This window comes from Saccopteryx leptura, chromosome 6 (genome assembly GCF_036850995.1).
Source record: "Saccopteryx leptura isolate mSacLep1 chromosome 6, mSacLep1_pri_phased_curated, whole genome shotgun sequence".
Classification (NCBI taxonomy): Eukaryota; Metazoa; Chordata; class Mammalia; order Chiroptera; family Emballonuridae; genus Saccopteryx; species Saccopteryx leptura.
The window spans coordinates 145,634,023-145,658,184 of NC_089508.1; the positions used below are offsets into that span (position 1 = coordinate 145,634,023).

A 24,162-nucleotide genomic window follows, 5' to 3' on the forward strand; every position below is an offset into this window, starting at 1 on the left:
ATGGACCAGCATGAAATTTCTGGTGGACCAACCATTGAAAACCACTGCTTTAACTGACTGAGCTACCTGACCAGGGCTTTTTCTTTCTTTCTTTCTTTCTCTTTTTTTGAAGGTTATCTTTTTGGGAGGAGCAGAGACTCACTATTTCTCATCTTGCCCATGGCTGCCCATAGGTGAGGCTAAGTTCAGGCAAATGAGGTCAAGAGGTAGGTACTCCATATTGTGCCCAACCACTGCTCAGGGTGGCATCTCTACCTTGTTGTGGCTCCCTGAAAATACTGGAGTCTCAATAAACTTTCCCCTGGCTTTTGCAAGAGTGACTCCATGCTAGGAGATGCAGGCTCAGAGCGCCTCAGGCTGCTGCTCCCTCCCTGTCACCACCAGCAAATTTCTAGAGTAAGGTGTTACCTGAAGCTTTTTGCTTAGGACAGTTTGATGCTGACCAGCATCTTATATCTTAAGACTTAATGATTAAGGCAGAGAGTGGATGAATAGAAAGGAGAGAGGTTCATGTTAAAGAAATGGAGTTTCTACAAAGTTACAGAATTTATTGAAAGACATTAATCTATACATCTGGTATGGTCAACAATCTCCAAGTAAGATTAACTCTAAAAGACCACAAATAGGCAAGTCATATTCTGTATTTAACTCATTAAAAAATTTTTGTATCACTTTTATTGAGAACAGGATTTTTCTAACTGATTTACTGCTACATTTCCTACAGTTAGGAAGTACCTGGCAAATTATGGAGACTTAATCTTATTGATAGGAGGCAAGGAAGAGTTAGGGGTATGGAAAGTTCTCAAGCTTGAAGATCTTAGAGTAGGAACACTTCAAAATATTGACTCAGAAATGTTTTACTTCTATTCCATAATAGAAGTAAAATAAAGGTAGGCTTCTGTAAGGCCAGGAGCCGCCATCGTGGCCATTCATATGCAGGTTCCCATTGGATTCGGGCAGACGGTAAAGAAATGGCGGAGTCGGAGGATGGTGGGCCATCCTATTTATTGGTGTCTCACCAAGACAGGCAAACCACAAAAGAAGACAAGGGAAAAGCAGAAAACCAGCTTTTCCCATGAAGGGCAAGGGATCAGGGAAGCCCCTGCAATCGTGATAGCAGGAGCTGTGTGAGCCAGCTCCTGGTCTGTCCTACTTTATAGTGTAGAAAACCAAAAACCCTTAATCCAATATACAAACAAGGAAGTCTCTGATACAAAGTCACTTATCTGAGGCATAATTGGATTCCTCATGAGAGTGCACCACCCAGATCATACAATCAGTCAAGGGTGTGGGGAAAAGCCCAGTCTTAAAACTAAACCCTAGGCTACAAAGACCCTGCCTGCCCACAGCCCGTCCCCCACACCCAACACAAATCACAAGCGAGCAAACACATATATCATATTTACAAACTCATTTGACCAACAGCTTCTGACACAGGATATAAAAAAGAGAAGTTACCTGTTTTGACAGCTAGCCACCAAAAAATCTTAGTGAACTTGGAGAACAGTAAGAGTGTTGTACTTACAATTCAGTGCTAAAATATCTGTGGGAGAGTGAAGAAACTTCTCCTTTTTCTCCTTCTTCTCCTTCTTCTTTTCTTTCTTCTCCTCCTCCTCTTTCTCTCCCTCCTTTTCCCCCTCCTCCTTTTTAACTTATTGTGTTAAGATTGGTTAATAGAATTATATAGGTTTCAGGTGGGTGTACAGTTGTGTAATATATTGCCTATATATTGTGTGTGGGAATGTTGCACTCGCCGGGTGTAAAGCCAGGAGGCACGGCCAGGGCTATCAGGGCTGCCATCACAGCCGCCCAGCCCGTGCAGGTTCCCATTGGATTCGGACAGACGGTAAAGAAACCATGGAGCCAAAAACTGGTGGGCCATAGCCTTTAATCCTACCTTGCACCCGGCGGGCAAGTAAAAATACACACTGGGCTCCAAAACCCAGTCACACTCAGTGCTCACAAAGCCACTGACTTATCCGAGTTTCCTAGAATCAAAGGTTTCTAGCTCACCAGCCTTCTTCTCCTCAGTTCCCCATCTTCTTCCTTATCCCAGATACAAACTCTACACAAACTGGCATCTCACTCAGCACTCCGCCATCTTGGCTGCTTCTCCTGGCCTCCTCCACGTGGCCTCCTTCCGCTGCTGGCTCTACTCTCTTCTCTCTCTCATGCTAACCTCAGGAACCAAGAGCCCGAGTTCTGTTCTGCCTCCCTTTTATAGTGTAGAAATCCAAACCCTTAATCCAATATACATAATAGGGAAGTCTCTAATACAAAGTCACTTCTCTGAGGCATGATAGGATTGTACCACCTCACACCAAAAAGGGTGGGACAGGCTTAATCCCAAAACCAAGCCTCAGGCTACAACAATTCTCAACACACATTAATATCACCTGGGCAATGGCCTCACGTGGGCAGCGCCTATTTTTAACAAAGTGAGCATAATACATTTTATCTGCCCAACACCGGGTAAAACAAACACTGGAGACGTTTGGAGAGTTTTAGACAAAGTTTTATGGCCAAGAGAAAACAAAACAAAACAAAACAAAAAACAAACAAACCTGCGCAGGGGTGAGCTCAGGTGGCAGTCACCAGAGTCACACCGAGCACCTACAGTCTTGGTGTTTTTATAGCGTAGCAAGCAAGCGGTTCATACAGAAGCTGATGTAGCTGTTAGCTATTGGCTAGGGAGGCCGTGCGCAGTTACAGGGGGGGGGGTATTACTCAGTGGAGAATTTCAAACATAAACTTCTGATAAGGGTCTCTGACTCAATGCAGGATGTTGCTGAACTCTTTGTTCTCAGCGTCACAGGGACCTTGTACACTCTTGGCAGCCCCAGCATGTCAGTACTCCCTGAATCTAACAGGAAGAAGCTTCTTAAGGTTAGTAAATGTCAGAAGGCAAAATAGAGAAGACATTTAAATAGATGGCATGACTTTATTAGTAATTGTCAGAGGAAAACTATACGAACCAAAAATTGGACTGCTAAATAAAAATCGACAAATAATTGAAGACATGGGAAGAGTAAGAAGGGAACAAGTATTTAGTAGGAGTAGGTTAAGTTTTCTTTTGTGAAGAATATTGTAAAACAAATTAGAAACTCCAATTGGTATTATTTATGATTAAAGGACTTTAAATAACTTTGGCATGGGAAGGCTGATAAAAACCTAGACCTGTATATGTACTTCTCTCTTGAAGCCAGAAATGTCAGCATTGACGCTGCCTATCACCACCCAGCCAGATAAGTGGAGAAGCAGGGATTGAATCTTTATGGACACTTGATTCAGGTGGCCTGCAACCTGAGGAGAGGGTGGGTGTGGGGGAGCTAGTATGCTAACAAGCCATCTCAACCTCTTATCCTGAGAGCAGTCTTTTTGTAAGTGTAAGAATGGGGTAGGTAAGGGTTTTAGAATTTCAAAGGCAAGTTAATCAGATGACAGTCAAAATTAATTGGGTCACAGCCAGCAGTCCTTGGAGCACAAAGACTTTGCTCACAGATCTCCTCATGCACAAAAGTGGATTACTTGCCAGTCCCCTGGGGCACAAAAGTGGATTACTTGCAGATCTTCCTAAATCATGTGGGCCCATTCAGGTATCCCACTTCCAAAACAAAGTTTTTTACTTCCATTAACCATTAAGCCTATTGATTATAACTAAAGCTACTACTACTCAAGCTAGAATTGAGTTCCCCCAGTTACTCTCAGACAGTGAACTGTATGGAAGGTGGAAGCTATGGGTGAAAAGGTTTGAGCCTAGTTACAGCAATTTTCAAATGGTGTGCCACAAGAATTTTTAAAACATGCAATACTTGACTGTTTAGTCAGGGACACTGACATCTTTCCCCCTAGATTGTCAAATAAAAAATGACAACAGGTGTAAAGCCGGTAGCCACAGCCACCATCACAGCCGCCTGTCCCGTGCAGGTTCAAATTTGATTCGGACAGACGGTTGTGAAACAACGGAGCCAAGAACTGTTCGGCCATCACCTTTAATCCTAGCTCGCACCCGGCGGGTGAGAAAATACAAACAGTGGGAAAATACTTCCCTTTTCATTCAGGGCTCCCAAAGCCACTGACTTATCCGAGTTTCCTAGAATCAAAGGTTTCTACCTCATTAGCCTTATTCACTCCTCATGAGAGTGCACCACCCCACATTATGCAACAAAGGTGTGGGGAAAAGCTTAGTTTTGAAAAGATCTTAGTATTAAAAGGGTGGGAAAGGCTTAGTCTTAAAACTAAGCCTTGGTTTGCTGGTTTACAGCCTGTCTCCCACACCTGAGGCAAACTATAAGCGAGCAAACATATATATCATATTTACAAACTTATTTACTTACATATTTACAAACAGCCAATGCAACAATAGCCATCTGGTGTGTAGAAGAGATCTCTGCAGACCTGATACTGTATAAAGATAGGATTTGCTAAGTAAAGGCTTTACCTCATTAGAAAATTAATTGAGAAGATTTTACAGTGTTACTTCTTTGGGTTTCAAGTGACAAACTTCCTCCAGTAGGTACTGGAGCATGTTATATTGCATGCATACCTAGGATTTATGCATACATTAAAATGTTTAGTCTTTAATGAATGTTTAATTATGAAATGTATTTCTAACAATGTTTATATATTTTTAAACAAAATTTTTTCTTTTTCTGCATATGCAGTTACATCTTATTTAGGAGAACTTTTTTTTTAATTTTTTTATTTATTTATTCATTTTAGAGAGATGGCAGGAGAGAGAGAGAGAGAGAAAGAGGAGGAGCAGGAAACATCAACTCCCATATGTGCCTTGACTGGGCAGGCCCTGGGTTTCGAACCTGCGACCTCAGCATTCCAGGTTAACGCTTTATCCACTGTGCCACCACAGGCCAGGCTGAGAACTTTTTTTTTTAAGAAAGGCACAGCCGGCCTGACCTGTGGTGGCGCAGTGGATAAAGCGTTGACCTGGAATGCTGAGGTTGCCAGTTCAAAACCCTGGGTCTGCCCGGTCAAGGCACATATAGGAGTTGATGCTTCCTGCTCCTCCCCACCTTCTCTCTCTCTCTCTCTCTCTCTCTCTCTCTCTCTCTCTCTTTTCTAAAAAAATGAATAAATAAAAATTATTAAAAAAAAAGGCACAGCCTGCTATAATAGCATTTAGTTTTGTATAATTTAAGTTCACTTTAAATAAATTTTGTTCCCACAGTCCAGAAAAGGCTTTAAAAGACTCCATACAGCCTTATGAAGCTGCTTATCTATCAAAGTCCTTATCTCGCCTCTTTGATCCTATCAACTTGGTGTTCCCCCCTGGTGGTCGCAATCCTCCTTCCTCAGATGAACTAGAAGGTATTATTAAAACTATAGCAAGGTATGTATTTTTTATATAATGGCATGTTATTAAAATGCCTGCTATATTTGTTAGTCATGTGTGATAGCAGTCTGTTTAGTTTATCTCAAATTATTCAAGTAATTAGTCCTGCAATTAAATCAAGAGTTTTGCAGTGAATGAGTGCACATAAAATAAGTACTTGAGATTCCAATTAATAAAACCATTTAAATACAATCTAAAAATAGTTTGTTCTAATTATTTGGATTTTGTTAATAATGCAAAGTAAACCTCTTTTTTATTTTTTTTATTTTTTTTTATTTTTTTCTGAAGCTGGAAACAGGGAGGCAGTCAGACAGACTCTCGCATGTGCCCAGCCGGGATCCACCAGGCACACCCACTAGGGGGTGATGCTCTGCCCATCCGGGGCATCACTCTGTTGCGACCAGAGCCACTCTAGAGCCTGAGGCAGAGGCCATGGAGCCATCCTCAGCACCCGGTCCACCTTTGCTCCAGTGGAGCCTTGGCTGCGGAGGGGAAGAGAGAGACAGAAAGGAAAAAGAGGGGGAAGGGTGGAGAAGCAGATGGGCGCTTCTCCTGTGTGCCCTGGCCAGGAATAGAACCTGGGACTTCCGCACGCCAGGCCGACGCTCTACCACTGAGCCAACTGACCTTTTTTTTTTATTTTTTATTTTTTATTTTAGTTTATTGATTATAGAGAAAGAGGAAGGGAAGGAGAGAGGAAAAAATAACATCAATTTGTTGTTCCACTTATTTATACATTTATTGGTTGAGTCTTGTATGTGCCCTGACCAGAGATCAAACCTGCAACCTTGGCACGTTGGGATTACGCTCTAACCAGCTGAACTACCAGGCCAAGGATAAACCTTATTCTTTATACCAGTGGTCCCCAACTCCCGGGCGTGGGCCGTGGACCGGTACCGGTCCATGGGCCATTTGGTACCAGTCTGCAGAGAAAGAATAAATAACTTACATTATTTCCATTTTATTTATATTTAAGTCTGAACGATGTTTTATTTTTTAGAAATGACCAGATTCCCTCTGTTACATCCATCTATGACTCACTCTTGACGCTTCTCTCAGTCACGGGATACATTTATCCATCCCACCCTAAAGGCTGGTCCGTGGAAATATTTTCTGACATTAAACCAGTCCATGGACCAAAAAAAGGTTGGGGACCACTGCTTTATAGCATAGTAAATTTCTACAATTACACAGGAAAGTAAATATAGGGATAATTTTACAAATTGAGAGGCATAGCAGTATGTTTATTATCTTAAATCCAGAAGGTACATCATGGCATACGTAGGATTATAATCCTTACTAGCCTACTGTGTTTATTATTTTAAGCTTTCTAAGTGAATGTGACAGCTTTTAAAATTCCCCAAATTAAAAATTTTTGGTTGCCACCTGAGTGCTTGCAGACAATGTAATTATCCTGTTGCCTTTAGACATTTAAGTTACCCAGATTAATTTGCAGTTGCAACTGTCTTAGTTCCTGTCATAGTCAACAAACTGTCATAACAGTAGGTCTTTACATTTGTAGATGAACACTTTAAGGAGTAAAAATAATAGGCAATAGAGAGCCAAGGTATAGAAATGTCTAAATTTCTTTAGACTATAAATTGGATGATAATGAATCTGAGGCGTGTGAGGATAAGACTAAAAGCCACAGGTTTAATACACATAAGCATCTCTCCAGCTGCAGGTATACCATGCAGTATCTAAATTGCCCAGTGTCTTCATCCTAAATCTCTACAATTAGCTTGACTTTCCAGAGTCCTGACTAGATTCATTTACTCTAATGTTTTTGTTATTTGTGTAGCATGGTAATGACAGAAACAGTCCGGGACTCAACTTGGTCTCTTTGACCTGTTAATGGGAATATTAAAGGGGCATCTCTCCCATTCCTCTATGCAGCCTGACAGTACGATCATCAAATATAATGTGGGGCTCAAAGAGACATATTTATGCCAGTGTTTAAAAGTGAACATTAAAGAAATTCTGTCTCACTATCATATAAAAGGACATTTTTGCCATAGGTAGTATGCACTAGTATTGTTTCAAAGATCTTCATTTTCTTTATAAAGAGAATCAGTTAAGTGCCAAGATTTATTCTGCTACTTCAGAAACAATAATTACTTCTGCTTTCTACCTCTATGTGGGGTTTCTTGTAATTTTTAACTCCTAGTATTCTTTTTATGGTCTTTGTATACACTACTTTTATTTTTGTTTGTTTGGTTGGTAATCAGCTCTGATGTCCCAGTTAATTCAATGTTAAGCCCTGGCTGAATAGCTCAATTGGTTAGAGCAGTGGTCCCCAACCTTTTTTGGGCCATGGACCAGTTTAATGTCAGAAAATATTTTCACGGACCGGCCTTTAGGGTGGGATGGATAAATCTATCACGTGACTGAGACAAGCGTCAAGAGTGCATCTTAGACGGATGTAACAGAGGGAATCTGGTCATTTCTTAAAAATAAAACATCGTTCAGACTTAACTATAAATAAAATGGAGCCTGACCTGTGGTGGCGCAGTGGATAAAGCGTCAACCTGGAAATGCTGAGGTCGTCGGTTCAAAACCCTGGGCTTGCCTGGTCAAGGCACATATGGGAGTTGATGCTTCCAGCTCCTCCCCCCCTTCTCTCTCTCTGTCTCTCCTCTCTCTCTCTCTCTCTCCCTCTCCTCTCTAAAATGAATAAAAAATAAATAAATAAATAAATAAAATGGAAATAATGTAAGTTATTTATTCTTTCTCTGCGGACCGGTACCAAATGGCCCATGGACTGGTACTGGTCCGCGGCCTGGGGGTTGGGGACCACTGGGTTAGAGCGTTGTTCCAATATGTCATGGCTGCAGGTTCATTCTCAGGTCAAGGTACATGTTAGACTCAATCAGTAAATACATAAATTAATGGAACAACCAATCACTGTTTCTCTCTCTCTCTCTTTCTCTTTTTCTTTAAACATCAATCAATAAATAAAAATTTTTAAATGTCAATGTTAAAGTTAAAAGTAAACATGACAGCCTGACAGCCAAGCCATGCGCAGTGGATAGAGCTTTAGACTGGGACGCCGAGGACCCAGGTTCGAAACCCCAAGGTCGACAGCTTGAGCACAGGCTTACCAGCTTGAGCATGGGGTTACAGCTTGAGCGTATCATCAGAGACATGACCCCATGGTTGCTGGCTTGAAGCCCAAGGTCACTGGCTTGAGGCCAAGGTTGTTAACTCAAGCAAGGGGTCACTCAGTCTGCTGTAGCCCCCCAGTCAAGGCACAGATGAGAAAACAATCCATGAACAACTAAGTTGCCACAACGAAGAATTGATGCTTCTCATCTCTCTCCCTTCTTGTCTCCCTTCCTGTGTGTCTGTCCCTATCTGTCCTTCTCTGTCTCTCTGTCTCTGTCACAAGAAGAAAGTAAACACGACAAATAAATACTTTAAGAATTCAAAATTTTAAATTCATTTTTTTTTTTTTTTAGAGAGGACAGAGAGAGGGAGAGAGAAGGGGGGAGGAGCTGGAAGCATCAACTCCCATATGTGCCTTGACTAGGCAAGTCCAGGGTTTCGAACCGGCGACCTCAGCATTTCCAGGTCGACGCTTTATCAAAATTTTAAATTTCAAATTAAATGTTTATGTGTGATATACACTGCTCACAAAAATTAGGGGATATTTTATCACTTCATATTCATTTTGCAATATCCCCTAATTTTTGTGAGCAGTATATTTAAAAAACTACACAAAAGAGCATGAATTGGCATAATTTCTAGAATGCATATCTTTATGTAACATATGTAATTTATATTTTTAGCCCATGTCCTTCCAAGGTCATCATTTTCATTCAGAAGCTGTCATTTCCTTGCAGATGTCTGTGATATGCGGTGTCTCTAATTGCACTTTTCAGTATTAACAAGAGTGCCACTTAAAAAATCTGTACACAATTTACTCTCATAATCACAGCCTGAACCCACACATGATATGCTTTTATTAACGAGAAACTGGTCATTAACCAAGACATCTGAAAGAATTTTTTCTAACATTGAATTTAAGAGGGAAAATGAAACAATGCAGCCAGTTCTTGCAAGCAATCAGTGAAATCTATAAAAAGAATTACCATATTGCATATTGGTTTTAGGTTTATGTGTGCTTCTTACTTGGTTGATGAACAGTGCTGCTAGTAATTGAAGTCTGCTTTTGTTTTCTTTAGTGAACTAAATGTAGCTGCTGTTGACGCAAACCTCACGTTAGCTGTATCAAGAAACGTGGCAAAGACCATCCAGTTATACGGTGTGAAATCGGAACAGCTTGTAAGTGATACCACTTCGGCAAACTTTCATGATTTTGTTTAAAATTACTAATTATTTAATACTTGACCAACTATAAATATTGAATTGACTGAATATTAATTTACTGGCATTTTTACTTTATTGAACTTTTGAAACTTTCTGATGAATTTAAACCAGAAAAAAATGTTACATCTATTAAAAAATGGCCTGCCTACCACTGTTACACTTTCAAAATGCAGGCAGGTTTTTTTTAATTAAGGCTTTGAAAAAATACATATGCCACTTTATGGGCTAATTACATATTTTTTAAAATAATTATTTCAGATTGATTAAATTTTCTTTTCATGTGATCACTCTCTAGATATGCACTGTTTCTTAGTGTGAAATTGACTTGAACTGTAAGAGAACAACTGGAAGAAGTAAAATGCTTAAAGTTTTAATAGAAAAATGTTAACTTTCCTAAAGGTTCTAACCCTAGAGCACAGAAGCTTAACTCTAAAATTATTCTATTTGAAACAGCTGTTTGCATATATTTAAAATAATAGGTATATAACTGAATCATAATCTTAATTCTCTACATAATGTTTTAAAGTAAGGCACACATATTTAATTAGTATATATGTGTGCTAACTGAAATCTAAAGAGTAAGGCTTTAGTATGTCTTTCACTATCATTATAGGGCTAATTTTAGCCAATGTGCCAAAAGCTGCTGTCTCTATTGAGTCTTTATGGGGAGACAATCATGCTTTCAGTTTAGCTTTTCCAACTTCTCTGAATTGAAATGTCAGAAAATGAATTAGTCTGGTTTCACCTATGTCTTAGTAGCTTCACTTGGTTCTGGAATAATTCTTAGGGTAGGTTGGTAACAAATTGAACTGAAGGAATTTGTATAAGATGATCCTTGATGGTAATAGTCATAATATGAGCCTTCCTACTTTCATTTCCAAAAGATGGCCATATTTTTTTGCATATTAATATGGTGATATTTTCCATTCAATTGTTCTTACAGCCTTGACAAATAATTTAGAAGCATCTTTTTTAAAAAACTTTATTGAAAACTGGCCCTATGGGGACCATCAAAGCTCTTTGTAGGTAATTAGATGACTAATTTTTCTCTCAAGCTTTTTTTATAGAAGCTTTATTATGATGTTCATGGTGTTTTTAAAAGTATGGTTTAGCCTGACCAGACAGTGGCGCAATGGATAGAGCGTCGGACTGAGATGTGGAGGACCCGGACCCACGTTCGAGACTGGGAGGTCACCAGCCTGAGCGCAGGCTCATGTGGTTTTTGCAAGGCTCACCAGCTTGAGCCCAAGGTCACTGGCTTGAGCAAGGGGTCACTCACTCTGCTGTAGCCCCCCAGTCAAGGCACATATGAGAAAGCAATCAATGAACAACTAAGGCGTCCCAACGAAGAATTGATGCTTCTCATCTCTCTCCCTTCCTGTCTGTCCCTATCTGTCCCTCTCTCTGACTTTGTCACACAAAAAAATGTATGGTTTATTTCTATAAATAAAATTTAGTACCATATCCAATAGAGTTTAGTATAATTACTGAAAATGTTAGAAAGATAATTCTTATGAGATGGTCCCACCTAAGGACAACATTAGAAGGAAGAGCCAGCATATATATAGGAAATAATTTACTTTTGTATAGCAGGAGGAGGCAGTGGTAATGGTAACTTATGACTTCATTTAAGCCAATAATAGCAGAAGGTGTTGACAAAATTAAAATATATTAAATTGATACTTTTGGTCAAATACTCTGTGACCTTAAATTAGTCAGGCCTACTAAACCTTACTATGCTAAAAGCTAGCAGAAACTCATTGATTTTTAAAAATTTTTAAGTGGTGCATCCTTTGAATACATCAAGGTTGTGGGTTTGATCCCAGGTCAAGGCGTAATCGAGGATGGGAGGGGGATATAAACATTTAGACAATAGCAGATATTTAGATGATTTCATAGTTTAATTAAGAAATAATAGGGGCCATGGCTGGATGGCTCAGCGGTAGAGTGTTGGCCCGGTGTGTGGATGTCCCAGGTTTGATTACCGGCCAGAGCACATAGGAGAAGTACAGATCTGCTTCTCCTTCCTTCCCTCTCTCCTTTCCCTCTGTCTCTCTCTTCCCCTCCCACAGCCAGGGCTCCATTGGAGCAAAGTTGGCCTGGGCGCTAAGGACGGCTCCATGGCCTCTGCCTCAGGTGCTTGAATGGCTCTGGTTGGAACAGAGCAACACCCCTGATGGGCAGAGCATTGCCCCCTAGTGCGCATGCGGGTGGATCCCGGTCAGGCACATGCGGGAATCTGTCTGTCTGCCTCCCCGCTTCTCACTTCAGAAAAAATAAAATTTAAAAAAAGAAATAATAGGGATTGACCCTGGCCTATTGGTTCAGTGGTAGAGAATCCACCTGGTATGTAGATGTCTCGGTTCAATTCCTGGTCAAGGCACACAGGAAAAGCACCCATCTGTTTCTCCACAACCTCCCCCTCTTGCTTCTCTCTCTCTCTCTCTCTCTCTCTCTCTCTCTCTCTCTCCCCCCCCCCCTCTCTTCCCCTCCTGCAGCCATGGCTCGATTGGAGCATGTTGGCTCTGGATGATGGCTCTGTGCGTCTGCCTCAGGGGCTAAGAAGAGCTATGTGGCTCAGCAACAGAGCAATGCCCCAGATGGGCAGAGCATTGCCCCCTGGTGGGCATGCCTGGTGGATCCCAGTCGGGCGCATGAGGCAGTCTGTCTGACTGGTCCCCGCTTCTCACTTCGGAAAAATACAAAAAAAGGGGGGGCAACTATTAAAAAACCCCAGGCACCAAGGACAGACAGAAGAGATGACACTCAAATACTTTCTTTTAAAAAATTAGGATATGGCCTGACCAGGCGGTGGCACAGTGGATAGAGCATTGGACTGGGATGCGGAGGACCCAGGTTTGAGACCCCGAGGCCAGCTTGAGCTCGGGCTCATCTGGTTTGAGCAAAGCTCACCAGCTTGGACCCAAGGTTGCTGACTTAAGCAAGGGTTACTTGGTCTGCTGTAGCCTCACGGTCAAGGCACATATGAGAAAGCGTTGCAAAAAAACCCTGATGATTGATTCTTTTCATCTCTCTTTGTTCCTGTCTGTCTGTCCCTATCTATCCCTCTCTCTGACTCTCTCTCTGTCTCTGTAAAAAATAAAATAAAATAAATAAAGTAAAAATTAGGATACGAACTAAAATCCACTGCATTTGAGTATAAAAGACTCATTTGCATTTCAGAAGCTATTGATTGTCTTTACTCTTTACTTAGCACCTAGCACACTGGACTAAAAGGGGTTTTAAGAAAAAGTAATTCACAGGGTGATCTATCTGATCATAAATTCCCAACTGAGCAGTCATGATATAATGAATAGTCATGCCCAGGCATGTAAGTTCTTTAGTAAAAGGTTTATCTTTGCCTTAAGTGAGCCCAACCCATTCTTTCTGTGCTTCCTGGTTAACACACCTTTGAAATGCCACTTTTCAGACTCCTCAGAAGGGAAACCACCCTCAAGAAAGCATATACTTCTGCTTTGTTTTGTTTTCTTTTGTTTTGTTTTGACAGAGTGATTCAGAGAGAGGGACAGACAGACAGGAAGGGGGAGAGATGAGAGGCATCATTTCTTTGTTGTGACACCTTCTTTGTTTATTGATTGATTTCTCATATGTGCCCTGACCAGGGGCTACAGCAGAGTGAGTGACCCCTTGCTCAAGCCAGTGACCTTGGGGTTTCAAGCCTGGGTCTTCTGTGTCCCAGTCTAACTCTCTATCCACTGCACCACCACCTAGTCAGACAAGCACATGTATTCTTGCTAACTGTTTTGTATATGTACATGGATTTCACAAAAGTCACTTACAATTTTTGGATGAAAAAGTAGTGCTGTGGCCCTGACCAGGTGCTCAGTTGGTTGAATCATCATCCCAAACAGGTTCAGTCCCAGATCAGGACACGTACAGGGATCAACCAATGAATGCATAAATAAGTGGAAGAACAAATCAATGTTTTTCTCTCTCTTTTTTTCTCTAAAATTAATAAAGTTTTTAGAAAAGAGAAAAAGATATTCTTAAACTAAAGGTCAAAAGGCAAATTAAATTTGTAACAAGTAGAAAGAATGAATAAAAAGCAGAATCAATCAAGTTGAAAACAGAAACCAGTAAAGAAAAATCAGTGAAACCAAAAACCTGTTTTAGAATTTGTTGATAAAAGAAACATCCAAAACCTATAGAGATTTTTTTTTTAAGAGTTTATTTGAACCAAACTGACAGCAATTACCTGGAAGCAAATTCACAGATGCTCCTGAGAATGACTGTTTTGCAGTTTCTTTTATACATTTGGAATTAAGGAGGGAACTTTAAAAGAATACCACTTGAAGGTAGCAGAAAGTAAGATACAGGATAGTTAACACTATAATGTGCTCCTTTGAGGATGGCTGTACTTTAGGAGATCTGGAAAAGAGGATTACGCCGGCATTTCAAAGGTGTTTTAGCCTAAATGCACAATAACAATGGACAGAGCTTGGTTAAACCTTTTACTGAAGAAATTTATAAATTTAGGACATGCCTTTGCATCATGACCTGCCCAGTTAGAAATTTGTAATCGGATCACCCTGTGTGAGATTATTTTTGGTTAGATTACAGTACTACTTTTTCTTAAAAAAAATTTTTTTTTATTGATTACTTTCAGAGATAGAGAGAGAGGAAGGGAGGAAAAGAGAGAGAGAAAGTGAGGGAAGCACCCATTTTTTGGTCCACTTAGTTGTATATTCATTAGTCGCTTTCCATATGTGCCCCAACCAGGGATTGAACCTGTTTCAAGATGATGATCTAAACGACTAGGGCCAAGGCACTACCTTTTCATCCAAAAATTTTAAGTAACTTTTGTGAAATCAACGTGTACATGGAAGGGAGAAATGACTTTTCTTCTAACTCTCCTAGGTTTAATAGGTCTATGAAATAAACTGACAACAGAGAGGTTAAAAGAAAAATTATACCTATTAATTTTACATGTATGAGGGCATCAGAGGGAAAAAAATGAATACCCAAAAAAGGGATGAAATTTGAGAGTTTATATCCATCTTAATAGGGGAAGTGGAAGGGGGAATGGAATATCAGCTATTTTGGGTAGAATAAATTATTTTTAGAAAGAATGAATGAGCTTTTAGAAGAATAGATGGAATATATGATAGTGTGTGATCAAGTTTGTATTGGTGTGATATTTACTTCTAGCTTCCTTTCCTGTGGTAAGAGTCAATCTTTCCTGGTTGATGAAACTCCTCCTGGTAAAATTGATGACAATTGAGTTACTTTTGGAGGATCTGTCTTTAGGTAGAGAGATGAATTCAGAGAAAGCCTCTCCCTGTATTTGTTGTTTTTCAAAATAATCAAAGCAGCATATATTTTAAAATTGAGTTTATTGTGGTGACATTGTTTCATAAAACCATAAAGGTTTCAAGTGTACAACTTAACAAAATATCATCTGCACACTGCATTGTGTGCCCATCGCCGAAAGCAAAGTCTGTTTCTATACTCATTTATTCCCTTTTGCCCACTTCCACCTCTCCCCACCCCCTTCCCTCTGGCTGTCATCACACTGTTGTCTGAGTGTTTTATATATATTTAAAAATATATATATATATATATTTTTGTTTTGTTTAATCCCTACACCTTTTTTTCACCCAGCCCCTAACCCACCTTCCTTCTGACAGCTGTCAGTTTTATATATTTATGTTTCTGTTTCTGTTTTATTTGTTAAATTATTTTGTTCATTAGATTCCACATATAAGTGAAATCATTTGGTATTTTTCTTTCTCTGACTGGCTTATTTCACTTAGCGTAATATTCTCCAGGTTCATCCATGCTGTCACAAAAGATAAGATTTCCTCTTTTTATGGCCGTGTAGTATTCCACTATGTAAATGTACCATACATTTTTATCCACTCAACTACTGATGGAGATTTAGGCTATTTCCAGGTAATGCTGCACTGAACATAGGGGTGCATATCTTCTTTCAAATTAGTGTTTTGGGTTTCTTCAGATAAATACCCAGAAGTAGAATTACTGGATCATAAGGCAGTTCTGTTTTTAATATTTTGATGAAATTTAATACTGTTTCCTACAGTAGCTACATCAGTCTGCATTCCAATCAACAGTCCATGAGGGTTCCCTTTTCTCCAGATCCTCACCAGCACTTGTTTTTTGTTGATTTATTTATGATTGCCATTCTGATAGGTATGAGGTGGTATCTCATTGTGGGATTTAAAAATAAAATTGATTGATTTGAGAGAGAGAGAGAGATCCATTTGTTGTTTCATTTATGCATTCATTTGTTGATTGTTGTATGTGTCCTAACTGGGGATTGAACCTGCAACCTTGGTATATCAAGACAATGCTCTAGAGCCATGGTTGGCAAACTCATTAGTCAACACAGCCAAATATCAACAGTACAGTGATTGAAATTTCTTTTGAAAGCCAAATTTTTTACACTTAAACTATATAGGTAGGTACATTGTTATTAACTTAATTAGGGTACTCCTAAGCTGGCCAAAGAGCCACATGTGGCTCATGAGCCGCAGTTTACTAACCACAGCTATAGAGAGACAAGATGGCCACAGAGTAGATGGACGTTCCAACTCCCACTTCCCAGAACCAATGTGGATTACAACTGAATTCTGAGAACACTCATCTTGAAAGACCAACTTTGGACTAAACTAAGAGGATTCTATAGCCGAGGACCACCAAAGAAGCCACACTAAGACTGGTAGGAAAGGCGGAGATGTGGAAAGGGCTGCCCTGCTCTTGCAACAGAGAGGGTTGCCCGGCGAGTTGTGGGTCCTCAGCCCCAAAACAAGAATTCCAGCCTTGAGCCCTGGAGCCTGGAAGGGGCTTACAGACTATATTTGGCTGAGAAAAGAGCCTAGATACTGTGTGCAAGAATGAGGCAGAACTCTTGGACCCAGGCTCTGTATTAAAGGGACTGCACGGAGAGCCTTGCTCACAGCCACTTTCCCAGAGTTCCGTGAGTGGGGAGCACTGGGAGGACTGGAGTTGCCAGGGGAGAGAGTGGTCACAGAGGCACAGGGGGAGACACTTTGAGGGATGGACACCCTAACCTGTGGGCTGAGTCACTCCCCAAATCTAAAGTGAACATTTTTCCTGGGAACAGCATCACCTGCAAAGGGAAGAAATTACCCCGTCCACCAGAGGCTCTTCTGCCCCAGTTAGAACAAAGAGGCACTTAGAAGCAGGTAGCACTGGGGCTACACCCACTGGACCCCTGTGATACACCCTACTGAGTGCTGAAAAAGAAGAAAAAAAACAAAACAAAATAAATAAATAGAAACTGGGTAGAATGACACCTGAGGCTAAGGGGCAGGCCACATCCAATACTGTATCTAATCACTGAATTACAGTATTGAGCCCAACAAGTAGCCAGCAGTAAGAGGCAACAGAATGTGGATCTCAGGGGAACTTAAACTTTTAAAGGAACTTTCCCCAGGACAAGAGTATATAAAAGCAAGCATAGGAGTGCAGCTGGCATTTACAATGGCACCTGGGGCCAGCAGAGACAGCCTCAGATCTGGATCACCTGTAACTCCAAAAAGGTTGATAAGAGCCAGTCATAGGCAGTGACCCCAACTGATCTACACCAGGCCCTGGGCAGGGAGGTCCAGGGCAGGCACATTCAGCAGCCAGATATGGAAAGCACTAGTTCAGGACCTAAGAACCCTTGTTAGAGTGGAAGCTTAAGGAAGGCCTTCTCACACCTGACCCAGCTAAGACATAGAAAAGGCCAACAGAAACAGCAAAAAGAACACTGATAGCAAATAAGTAGCCCACAACAGATTACAAACAACAGTTGATGCCAACCTAAGAAGACCAAGAAATAACACAACTGAAAATTGGACGCAGATAATACCAAACCTAGACTTAGCTAGCTTCACAAACAGCACACCCAAACGAGGAGTGTATACACAGACAAAATAGGAAGACAAAGAAATGCAATCCAAATGAATCAACAAGAGAAATTCCCAGAAAAAGTAGTGAATGAGATGGAAATAACCAAACTACCAGATGCAGAGTTTAAAATAATGATTATTAAGATGCTCAAAGATCTTAGAGCAACAATGGATGGACACAACCAACACCTAAATAAAGAGATAACAAGCAAAAAGGTCATTGAAATAATAAAGAAGAACCAGTCAGAAATAACAAATACAATATCAGAAATGAAGACTACACTAGAAGAAATTAAAAACAGGTTGGATGAAGCAGAGGATCGAATCAGTGATTTAGAAGAGTAGATAAATGAAAGCACAGAAGCGGAGCAGCAAAAACAAAAGAGGCTCAGAAAGTCTGAGGAAACTCTAAGAGAGCTCTGTGACAACCTAGAGAGAAACATCTGCATCATAGAAGTTCCTGAAGAAGAAGAGAAAGAACAAGGGATAGAGAGCCTGTTTGAAGAAATCATAGCTGAAAACTTCCCTAAATTGATGCAGGAAGAGGTCACTAAGTTCAAGAAGCACAGAGAATTCCATTAAAGAGAAACTCAAAGAAACGTACACCAAGACACATCATAATTAAAATACCAAAGCTCAGAGATAAAGAAAAGCTACTAAGAGCTGCAAAAAAAGAACAGTCAATCACCTATAAAGGAACCCCGATAAGGGTGATATCCAACTTCTCAACAGAAACACTTGAAGCCACAAGGGAATGGCTAGAAATATTCAAAGTGATACAGAACAATAGACTACAACCAGGAATTCTTTATCCAGCAATGCTATCGTTTAAAAGGAAAGAGAAATAAAAAGCTTCCCAGACCAAAACAAACAAACAAACAAAAAAAAACTCAAGGAATTCATTACAACCAAACCAGCGCTGCAAGAAATGTTAAAGGGCATGTTGTAAACAGAAGAAAGGGCGGAAAATATAGTAAAAGAGGGATGTAGATTTAAAGAATAAAATGGCAGTAAACACCTGCATATCAATAATAAATGATCCAATCAAAGACATAGGGTAGCTACATGGATAAGAAAACAAGACCCATACATATGCTGTCTAAAAGAGACACACATCAAAACAAAAGATACATAGACTGAAAGTAAAAGGTTGGAAAAAAATATTTCATACAAATGGAAATGAAAAAAAGCCGGGGTAGCAATACTTATATCTGACAAAATAGACTTTTAAACAAAGGATATAGTAAAGTATAAAGAGGGTCACTATGTAATGATAAAGGGAGCAATCCAACAGAAGATATAACCATTATAAATAACTATGCACCTAATATAGAAGCACCTAATACAGGAGCACCTAAATATATAAAGCAGATATTGATGGACATAAAGGGGGTGAGATCAACAGCAATACTATAATAGTAGGGGATGTCAATATCCCACTAACATCAGTAGATAGATCCTCAAAAAATAAAATTAACAAAGAAACCGCAGACTTAAAGGACACACTAGTCTGAATGAGCAGTGGCTCAGTGGGTACAGCGTTGGACTGGGATGCAGAAGACCCAGGTTTGAGACCCTGAGGTCGCCAGCTTGAGCAAGAGCTCATCTGGTTTGAGCAAAAGCTCACCAGCTTAAGCCCAAGGTTGCTGGCTCGAGCAAGGGGTTATTCAGTCTGCTGAAGGCCACCAGTCAAGGCACATATGAGAAAGCAATCAATGACAATGAAGGTATTGCAAGGCACAACAAAAAACTAATGACTGATGCTTCTCATCTCTCTGTTCCTGTCTGTCTGTCCCTGTCTGTCCCTGAAAGTAAAAGGTTAGAAAAAAATATTACTTACAAATGGAAATGAAAAAAAGAGAGAGTCTCTCTCTGACTCTCTCTTTGTCTGTGTTAAAAAAAAAAAAGACACACTAGATCAACTGGATTAGATATCTTCAGAACCTTTCACCCTAAAGCAGAATATACATTCTTTTCAATGTTCATGGTAAATTTTCTAGGATAGACCACATGTTAGGGCACAGAGGGGTCTGAACAACTTTAAGAAGATTGAAATCATATCAAGCATCTTCTCTGATCACAATGGCATGAAACTAGAAATCAACTACATCAGAAAAACTAAAAAATACTCAAACACTTGGAAACTAAATAGCATGTTATTAAATAATGAGTTGTTTAACGATGATATCAGAAAAAATCAAAAAGTTACTAGAAACAAATGAAAATGAGCATACAACTCAAAATTTATAGGACACAAGAAAAGCAGTCCTGAGAGGGAAATACAGGCATACCTTAAGAAGCAAGAGAAAGCTCAAATAAACAACTTAACCATGCATCTAAAAGAATTAGATAAAGAACAGCAAGTAAAGCCCAGAGGAAGTAGAAGGAAGGAAATAATAAAGATCAGAACGGAAATAAATGACATAGAGGCTAGCCTGACCAAGTGGTGGTGCAGTGGATAGAGCATCGGACAGGGATGTGGAGGACCCAGACTCGAGACCCTGAGGTCACCAGCTTGAGTGCAGGCTCAGCTGGCTTGAGCAAAAGCTCACCAGCTTGGACCCAGGGTCACTGGCTTGAGCAAGGGGTTACTCGGCCTGCTGAAGGCCCATGGTCAAGGCACATATGAGAAGGCAATCAATGAACAACTAAGGTGTCGCAATGAAAAACTGATGATTGATGCTTCTCATCTCTCTCCATTCCTGTCTGTCTATCTCTATCCCTGTCTCTGACTTTGTCACTGTCTCTGTTAAAAAAAAATGACATAGAGGCTAAAAAAGCAATACAGAGGATCAATGACACCAAGAGCTGGTTCTTTGAAAAGGTAAACAAGATTGATGAACCATTAATCAGACTCACCAAGAAAAAAAGAGAGAGGACTCAAATAAATAAAATTAGAAATGAAAATGGAGAAATAACAACTGACACAGCAGAAATATATACAAAGGATTGTAAGAGAATATATACTATGAAGAACTGTATGCCAAAAAATTAGACAACCTAGGAGAGATGTACAAATTTCTTGAAACATATAATCTTTCAAAAATCAATCTGTAAGAATTTGAAAACCAAAACAGACGGATTACAACAAAAGAGATTGAAAGTTATCAAAAAACTCCCAACAAACAAAAGCCCTGGGCCAGATGGCTTCACAGGCGAATTCTACCAAATATTCAAAGACGAACTAACTCCTATTCTCAAGTTATTTCAAAAATTCAAGAGGAGGGAAGATTTCCAAGCTCCTTTTATGAGGTGAGCATAGTTCTGATTCCAAAACCAGGCAGAGACAACACAAAGAAAGAAAATTATATACCAATATCCCTGATAAACATAAATGCTAAAATTCTCAACAAAGTATTAGCAAACAAGATCCAGCAGTACATGAAAAAAATCATACATCGGCCCTGGCCGGTTGGCTCAGTGGTAGAGCGTTGGCCTGGCGTGCAGAAGTCCTGGGTTCGATTCCCGGCCAGGGCACACAGGAGAGGCGCCCATCTGCTTCTCCACCCCTCCCCCTCTCCTTCCTCTCTGTCTCTCTCTTCCCCTCCCGCAGTCAAGGCTCCATCGGAGCAAAGATGGCCCGGGCGCTGGGGATGGCTCCTTGGCCTCTGCCCCAGGTGCTAGAGTGGCTCTGGTCACAACAGAGCAACGCCCTGGAGGGGCAGAGCCTCGCCCCTGGTGGGCGTGCCGGGTGGATCCCGGTCGGGCGCACGCGGGAGTCTGTCTGACTGTCTCTCCCCGTTTTCAGCTTCAGAAAAATACAAAAAAAAAAAAAAAATCATACATCATGATCAAGTGGAATTTATTCTGGGGAGACAAGAATGGTACAATATTCGTAAGTCAATCAATGTGATTCATCACACAAAGAAAAAGAAGGCGAAGAACCACATGATAATTTCAATAGATGCAGAAAAAGCATTTGATAAAATCCAGCACCCATTTATGATCAAAACTCTCAGCAAAGTGGGAATACAGGGAACATACCTCAACATAATAAAGTCATCTATGACAAACCCACAGCCAACATCAGTCTCAGTGGGCAAAAATTAAAAGCATTCCTCTTAAGATCAGGAACAAGGCAGGGGTGCCCCCTTTCACCATTCTTATTCAACATAGTTCTGGAAGACCTAGCCACAGCAATTAGACAAGAAGAAGAAATAATAGAAAATAAAATAAATTTTCTAAATTGGAAAAGAAGTAAAACTATCATTGTTTTCAGATGATATGATACTATATATAGAAAACCCCAAAGTCTCAATGAAAAAACTACTGGACCTGATAAATGAATTCAGCATGGTCGCAGGATATAAAATTAATACTCAGAAATCAGAGACATTTTTATACACCAAGAATGAACTATCTGAAAGAGAAATTAAGGAAACAATCCCCTTCACTATTGCAACAAAAAAATAAAGTTTCTAGGAGTAAATTTAACCAAAGAGATTAAAGACTTGTACTCGGAAAATTATAAAACATTGATAAAAGAAATCAAGGAAGATACAACCAATTGGAAGCATATACTGTGTTCATGGATAGGAAGAATAAACATCATTAAAATGTCTATATTACTCAAAGCAATTTATAAATTTAGTACAATACCAATTAAAATACCGATGACCCTACTTCAAAGATATAGAACACATATTTGAAAAATTTATATGGAAACAAAAAAGAACCCGAATAACCTCAGCAATCTTGAGGAAAAAGAACAAAGGTGGAGGTATCACACTACCTGATATCAAACTGTACTACAAGGCTATAATAAGCAAAACAGCATGGTACTGGCATAAGAACAGGCATATAGATCAATGGAACAGAACAGAGAACCCAGAAATAAACCCACACGTTTATGGACAATTAATATTTGACAAAGGAGATAAGAGCATACAATGGAGTAAAGACAGCCTCTTTACAAATGGTGTTGGGAAAGTTGGACGGCTACTTGCAAAAAAAATGAAACTAGACCACCAACTTACACCGTTCACAAAAATAAACTCAAAGTGGATAAAAGACTTAAATATAAATCGTGAAACCATAAGCATCTGAGAAGAAAACATAGGAAGTAAGCTCTCTGACATCTCTCGCAGCAATATATTTGCTGATTTATCTCCACAGGCAAGTGAAATAAAAGACAGGATCAACAAATGGGACTATGTCAAACTAAACAGCTTTTGCACAGCTAAAGACAATATGAACAGAATAAAAAGACAGACCACACAATGGGAGACATATTCAGTCTGATAAGGGATTAATAACCAAAATTTATAAAGAACTTGTAAAACTCAACACCAGGAAGGTAAACTATCCAATAAAAAAATGGGCAAAAGAAATAAATAGACACTTCTCCAAAGAGGACATACAGATGGCCAATAGGCAGATGAAAAAATGCTCAACATCACTAATCATTAGAGAAACGCAAATTAAAACCATAATGAGATACCACGTCACACCAGTCAGAATGGTGCTCACTAACAAAACAACACAGGATCGGTGCTGGTGAGGATGTGGAGAAAGAGGAACCCTCCTGCACTGCTGGTGGGAATGCAGACTGGTAAAGCCACTGTGGAAAACAGTATGCAGATTCCTCAAAAAAAAAATTTATTTTTTTTTTTGTATTTTTCTGAAGCTGGAAATGGGGAAAACAGTCAGACAGACTCCCGCATGCGTCCACCCGGCACGCCCACCAGGGGCGACGCTCTGCCCACCAGGGGGCCATGCTCTGCCCCTCTGGGGCGTCGCTCCGCCGCGACCAGAGCCACTCCAGCGCCTGGGGCAGAGGCCAAGGAGCCATCCCCAGCGCCCGGGCCATCTTTGCTCCAATGGAGCCTTGGCTGCGGGAGGGGAAGAGAGAGACAGAGAGGAAGGGGGGGGGTGGAGAAGCAAATGGGCGCCTCTCCTATGTGCCCTGGCCGGGAATCGAACCCGGGTCCCCCGCACGCCAGGCCGATGCTCCACTGCCAAGCCAACTGGCCAGGGCCTCCTCAAAAAATTTGAAATGGATTTTTCCCTTTGACCCAGCCATCCCACTTATCAGAATATTTCCCAAGGACACCAAATCACCGACTGAAAAAAAGAAATGCACCCCCATCTTTATGGCAGCATTGTTCACAATAGTGAAGAACTGGAAACAGCCCCAGTGTCCATCAGTGGACAAGTGGATTAAAAAACTGTAGTACATATATACAATGAAATACTATGGGGCTATGAGGAAGAAGGAAATATTACCTTTTGCAGTAAGATGGATGGACCTGGAAACTATTATGTTGAGTGAAATAAGCCAAGCAGAGAAAGAAAAATATCATATGACCTCACTCATTTGAGGAATCCAAGGAACAATGTGAACTGAGGAACGGAATTAAACCTGAAGGGAAGGGGGGAGAGAGCTGTTGGGAGGGGGTAGGGGAGATGTTGCTGGGAATACAGGGAAGGGGTATGCTTTTGGGGAGACACTAGAATCTATGTAAACACAATAAATAAATTAATAAAAAATGTTCAACATCACTAATCATTAGAAAAATGCAAATTAAAACCACAATGAGATATCACCTCACACCAGTCTTATTGGCGCTCATCAACAAAACAACA

The 24,162-nt window shown here is 40.3% G+C and overlaps 1 protein-coding gene across 2 annotated transcripts in view; it reads left to right on the plus strand.

Moving 5' to 3' along the window:
- The window catches only part of COG5 (component of oligomeric golgi complex 5), a 444,866-nt gene that overhangs the window by 326,426 nt on the left and 94,278 nt on the right, over nucleotides 1–24,162 (plus strand). For both annotated transcript variants that reach the window (XM_066342433.1, XM_066342435.1), the window contains exons 13-14: nucleotides 5,186–5,347; nucleotides 9,535–9,634. In XM_066342433.1, the coding sequence (XP_066198530.1) occupies nucleotides 5,186–5,347; nucleotides 9,535–9,634 (262 nt within the window). The remainder of the gene's footprint in view (nucleotides 1–5,185; nucleotides 5,348–9,534; nucleotides 9,635–24,162) is intronic.